The sequence below is a fragment of the Mugil cephalus genome, chromosome 1 (assembly GCF_022458985.1).
Source record: "Mugil cephalus isolate CIBA_MC_2020 chromosome 1, CIBA_Mcephalus_1.1, whole genome shotgun sequence".
Classification (NCBI taxonomy): domain Eukaryota; kingdom Metazoa; phylum Chordata; class Actinopteri; order Mugiliformes; family Mugilidae; genus Mugil; species Mugil cephalus.
Genome location: NC_061770.1, coordinates 48,850,570 through 48,856,400, shown reverse-complemented (window position 1 = coordinate 48,856,400; position 5,831 = coordinate 48,850,570). Strand labels below are relative to the sequence as shown.

Genomic DNA, 5,831 nt, shown 5'->3' with positions numbered 1-5,831 from the left:
CAGATGTCCCTAAAAAATACAGACCAGGGCGGGCAGAGGGGGCATGGAAGGAGGGATCAAAACAGAAAGTCCAAAAAGTCTCACAAGTCCTCAAGGGGGGAGCGACGCAGAAGCTGACCAGACGTGGCGGGCTGCTCTGGAGGGCGGCCGGGAGGCCGACAGGACGTAGTGGGCCGCTCGGGATCGTAGACGTGGGCTGCTGGTGTGGCAACTGGCTCAGGAATGTAGGAATGGGCTGCCGGTGCGGCGACCAGCTCAGGAACGTAGGCGTGGGCTGCAGGTGCGGCGACCGGCTCAGCAACGTAGGCGTGGGCTGCAGGTGCGGCGACCGGTTCAGGAACGTAGGCGTGGGCTGCAGGTGCGGCGACCGGCTCAGGAACGTGGGCGTGGGCTGCAGGTGCGGCGACCGGCTCAGGAACGTAGGCGTGGGCTGCAGGTGCGGCGACCGGCTCAGGAATGTAGGCGTGGGCTGCAGGTGCGGCAACTGGCTCAGGAACGTAGGCGTGGGCTGCCTGTGCGGCGACTGGCCAGGCAAGTCCCCTTAGACAGGGGCTGGAACTCAGGCATGAGCCAGGGCTTGCTCCCGAGCATACGTTCATTGTAATATGCAATTACTCGCCTCATGTGCTCTGCCTCATTGAAATAAAAGTCTGCTGGGTCCATGCTGATCGTGTCGTTCTGTCAGGTAGGGTAGAGGTGTTGAGGTGAGGACCCAGATGCAGGACTAATGATGAAGCAAGGAGTTCCAAGGGAAAGATGTATTTAATAGAGATGTTACACTTGAAGACGACGCTCGACACAGTGTCCAGCTTTCAAAGCAGAAGTATCACGGCAAGAGAAATCGATGCCACGCTTCATAGAGCGAAAAATCACGTGACTCCTCAAATGAAGCTTCATTACATCACACGCGTATCGGAGTAGCAAATTCGGTGCAGGGTTTTTAATCTCACAATGTATATAAATATCCACATTTCCTCAAAACGTCGTAGGTTTTTGAGAGGACAGTTTTGCATACACCGATTTAGAACGAGGGACAGTGAGGTTTCAGGTAAGAGTAGTATAACATTAGATTAGCTTGCATACATTGGCACAAAGCTATTCACACATGATAGATATATTGACCTACAAACATAAATATTAGGCACACATACGGAGAAAGAAGCATTTCATACAACCATTGTCACCACAGTCCCTAGTTGCAAAAGCATTTCAGTTTTGTTATTTTGTATTTCTATCAATCACCCAAAAGCATGTATCAAAAACATACAGTATTATATGAAGGCGCAACCACACAAGGTCAACCTTATTTTACTGAAGGAATGTAAATCAAGCATTTTAAAATGCACATACTGTAGATCCTATCCTCCTCTATTTTCATTCCCTCAGGTAGCAGGTCAACATGAGTACAGAGCACAATGTCATATTTTAGAGTTTCCTCAGAGAAAGATTCAATCAGTTTCTCTATGACAGGCTCCTCTTGCTTTGTGAATTTTTCCACCTTCAGCACAGTGAGAAAAAAATGAGGACCGGGAGCGCACTCTGTGTTACCTTTCATCTCCTGTTTCATCATCTGTTCTGATCTTCTGTCAAAAAACCTCTTATCTTAATCTGCAGATTAGATTATTTAGATGATTTAGAACCTATAGTATGCGTAACTGACTCTGAATAAACTGGAGGGTTGTGTAGTGTAGAACATGAATGTATCAAACCAACAATGGATCCGTGAAATAGTCTCCTTCACAGTTTATAAACAGTGTGTTTTTTGAGAGGCCGGGCAACACTTCTCTAATACTATAGCCTGTGAACGGTGGTTAGCATCAATGGACTGTTTTGGCAAGAATTGGCGGGTTAAACGCATAGTTTAGAGAATAAACTAATACACTGACTCTCCGAGGCCGTGAATGTTATTTTAAAAAGTTGACTCTGACTGAAGGGACCGTGGTCATCAATCCCTACACTTTCACTCACTGGATGGATGTTTTCACCAAAAGAGGACACAGAAGGAATGAAGTTTGAAACTGTTGAAACTGATGATGCATTACAAATCTTACCTCATATCAATGTGCTGCAAACAGGAGTGTTGTTGATAATTGTCTCGCTCCAATCTTTTCTTTTAATCGCGTTCAACTAAAGTTGTCTACAACTGGCATGCAATAAAACTTCAAGTTAGTATTTTTGCAGTTTCAGTTTTGGCAACTGACTCTAAATTAACCCTAGGTGTGTGTGTGTGAGTGTGAATGGTTGTTTGTCTATTTGTTAGCCCTGCGATAGACTGGTGACCTGTCCAAGGTGTCCCCTGCCTCTCGCCGGATGCCAGCTGGGAATAGGCTCCAGCAACCCCCACGACCCTAGTGCAGGATTAAGCGGTACGGAAGATGAGATGAGATGAGATGAGTTTTGGCACCCAAAAAACACAGCAAGACCACATTTACCCAGTTGACAGCAACAGTGTTTACCTCCAGCTGATGTCACACCACAGTGACATAGGCCATGAAGGGGTCTATAAGGTGTAGCAGTTTCTTTTAGTGAATAGAATCAAATCCAGTGTTTGTCTCATGCAAATTATTGATAGTAAAACATGGAATATCATCATTCTTTTACTTGTAGTGTATTCACAGAAGGGAGAAAAGACATGTAGCCAACATACAGTTTTATTGTGGAATAACACATTTATAGTCAAGCAAAAAAACATAATCAGATATAATTGAAGAGTTCCTCTGGAGCAATAGGAGACATCAAGGAAAAGGTTAAACAGTGTTTCTGATTACATGCACAATTGGTGGAGAACCCCTTCAATGTTGAAAAGCACCCATGTATCTGTAATTTTCATTTGATACAACAATTATAACAACAAAGAAGTCATAAGAAGCCACGATGGGTCAGCTAATTCAACCTGCACAGTTTTACTGTTTGTCCATTTTTACAAGAGTTTTATTATTTGATCGTGGTGTCTATTCAAATGGATTCCAAGGATTGTAAGTTCTCTCATACAAACACATAAGGTGATCCATGATCCACATGCCTGCCTCCATTGATGTGATTGCTCCCTTATCGGCCTCTCCTGTTGCTATTTCAGCTATCTGCTCGACTATGTCTACGACTGGTGACGACACGGCTGGGGGCATCTCAGCTATCTGCTCGACTATGTCTACCAGTTGTGAAGACACGGCTGGGGGCATCTCAGCTATCTGCTCGACTATGTCTACCACTGGTGAAGACACAGCTGGCATCATCTCAGCTATCTGCTCGACTACTGCTGCCACTGAGTCTGCTACTACTTTGTCAGGAACTTTGACCCTCCCCTTTAAACTTATCCACACAGCAGAGACTACTGTTATTAATCCTGCTGCAACTGCCAAACCCAAAATGCTCTTACTCCATGGCCGCCCTCCATTTTCTAGCAGCTTCTTTAAGACAGCACTTTTAGCCTGCCTTCTAATTGTTTCAGGTGAGCTGTCTCCTGATAACGGCTTATTGAGCTCTATCTCTTTTTGTATTTCTCTCTCCACTTTTTGAAGCATTTCATTGGTGTAGTAGCCTCCATTGTTGTCCATCACTATCTGCTCTATACTGTTGAGCAGACTGTCCACCTGGAACTGGTTGCTTCTGTATTCATCCTGCTCGTTGTTGTTCCAGTATTTGCTATCGAAGACGTGGCATCTACCACCACACTTCTTCACAAGGTCGTTCAGACCCTCACTTTGCTGCACATACTCGTCAATTTTCACTCCTTCATTGAGCTGGTCTCCATGAGTGAAGACCATGACAGCGCATTTCAGAGCATCTTCAGAGAAATGTTCACATATTCGTGTGACAAAAGCCTTCTCTTGCTCTGTGAATTTCTCCACTTTGAGCACAATGAGAAAAGCATGAGGCCCAGGAGCGCACTCTGTGATGCACCTTATCATCTCAGGCCTCATGTCTTTGTCAGACTTGCCCTGGTCAAAGAGGCCTGGAGTGTCGATCAAAGTGATGCTTCTTCCTTTGACAGATTTGGTTTCACCTTCAGAGACGCATGCCTTCAAGTCATTAAAATGGTTAATTTTGAATCTGGCCTCTCCAAATATGATATTAGCCAGGCTGCTCTTCCCGTTTCCAGTTTTTCCCAGTAGTACAACTCTCCTTGTGGCTGACTCTAGAAGAGAATAATGACAGTAAATCTGTGTGTTTTCACTCGTTTTGTTCTACAATTTTATCCCTTTAAAGCTTAAATTTATCTGTACTGTTTTAAGATCAATGGAGATGACACAAAACCAGTTTCTAATATATATAGGGAGTGCAGGCTAAGGCACTTTGCAGTAATTCAACTGCTAAAGTCATTTCAACAAAGCTTCAAACAAAGAAGGCGCTTTTGTTTATCCCAGTAAAGAGCATGTGAAAGACTATTTCCCACTAAGCTCGTTGAACTTGAAGTTCAGCTTGTTGTTTTTTTTGCATGCCACCCTGACTTGGCAGGAAGTCAATGCAGAAAGGTTGAAATGATTGATGAGTGTCACTGCTGCAGGCTGGTAAAACGGGAAACACACTTAACACATCAAACAGTTTATACACAGTACTTCCCCTGCTGTGGGATTCATAAATTATTATTTCTTATAATAACAGCATTCTACTGCAGAATCCTCCTCCTCTTGCCATGAATTACTGCTGGTCTTTTGTCATATTTCAGTCTGGTTGATAATCTGTTAGATAGTACAGAGTACAGGGTGGCAGTAGCTCAGGAGGTAAAACGGTCATCCAATAACTGTTAGATTCTGCACTATCCCTAGTCTGTCTGTTGTGTCCTTGGGCAAGACACTTAACCCACCTTGCTGCCAGGGTGTGACTGTGTGAGCAAATGAATAATGCATATAATTGTAAGCGCATTGAGCATCTGAAAGAATCACATAACAAAGCAATCTGACTGCATGGGGTTTCACGTCATGATTAACCTGTTTGGTTTTATTTTTTGTTCCCCAAGACATTTCTATAGCACTTAGCGGATCTGAAATATTTGAACGTATTAGTCATACTTTTCCACGGAGAGACATCTAGTCAAGAACATGTTTGATATTCAGTAATATATAAACCAATCATTTATTTGCTTTCAAAAAGAGAAATAGTAAAGTCCTACATACATATCTTCATATACATGCAATATTGGAACTTCCAGTATAATTATTAGTGCCAATATTTATATAATATTATATACACACACACACACACACACACACACACACACACACACACACACACAGTATATATATATATATATATATATATAAAGGTGATGTTGTTAGTAGTGAAGTGACTTTTAGACCACAGGCAACTTCCTGTACAATGCAACTGAAGAGAACAAAAATAAAAAATTAAGTGTAAAAGTATTGATAGCAAAAAGCTGCATGCCATGCAGAGAAGCTACATTAGGGAAGTAAAAACTTTCAAAAATTCTTTTAGCATCGTGAAAATATTCAAACATTTGCAATGTACACATCGAACACTAAAGAAAATAGCATTGACTTACTGTCCATGTTGTCACAGATTCAATTCACGTTTCACCAAGACGTCTCAACTGTGAGTGTGTCCTTGTCGTTCTCTCGTTAGGGTTTGCCACCTACTTTGGTTATTGCACCTGTCGGACTTGTTTTGTCGGAATGATCAACACAATAGATGCATTAAACACAGTGCTGCCACATAGACACACACACAAGAGTGAAAAATATAGCTGTTTGCAAGTTCATTTATTTAGTTTATTTCAGGTTAATAAATGACTGCTTTTGATGCGATCCACTATAAAGGTAGACAAAACTGATAATTAATTCCTGTCAATTTACTCTAATTCTCTGTTACTTTTC

The 5,831-nt window shown here is 42.6% G+C and overlaps 1 protein-coding gene across 1 annotated transcript; it reads right to left on the bottom strand.

The window, feature by feature from the left end:
- Nucleotides 1-2,633: 2,633 nt before the first annotated feature.
- Nucleotides 2,634-5,585, bottom strand: LOC125005702 (GTPase IMAP family member 9-like). The gene is made up of 2 exons (XM_047581236.1): nucleotides 5,501-5,585; nucleotides 2,634-4,135 (listed from the first exon to the last, which is right to left on the bottom strand). Exons 1-2 carry the CDS (start codon nucleotides 5,505-5,507, stop codon nucleotides 2,952-2,954), a joined length of 1,191 nt encoding a protein of 396 aa, XP_047437192.1. The 5' UTR covers nucleotides 5,508-5,585; the 3' UTR covers nucleotides 2,634-2,951.
- Between the last annotated feature and the right edge of the window lie 246 nt (nucleotides 5,586-5,831).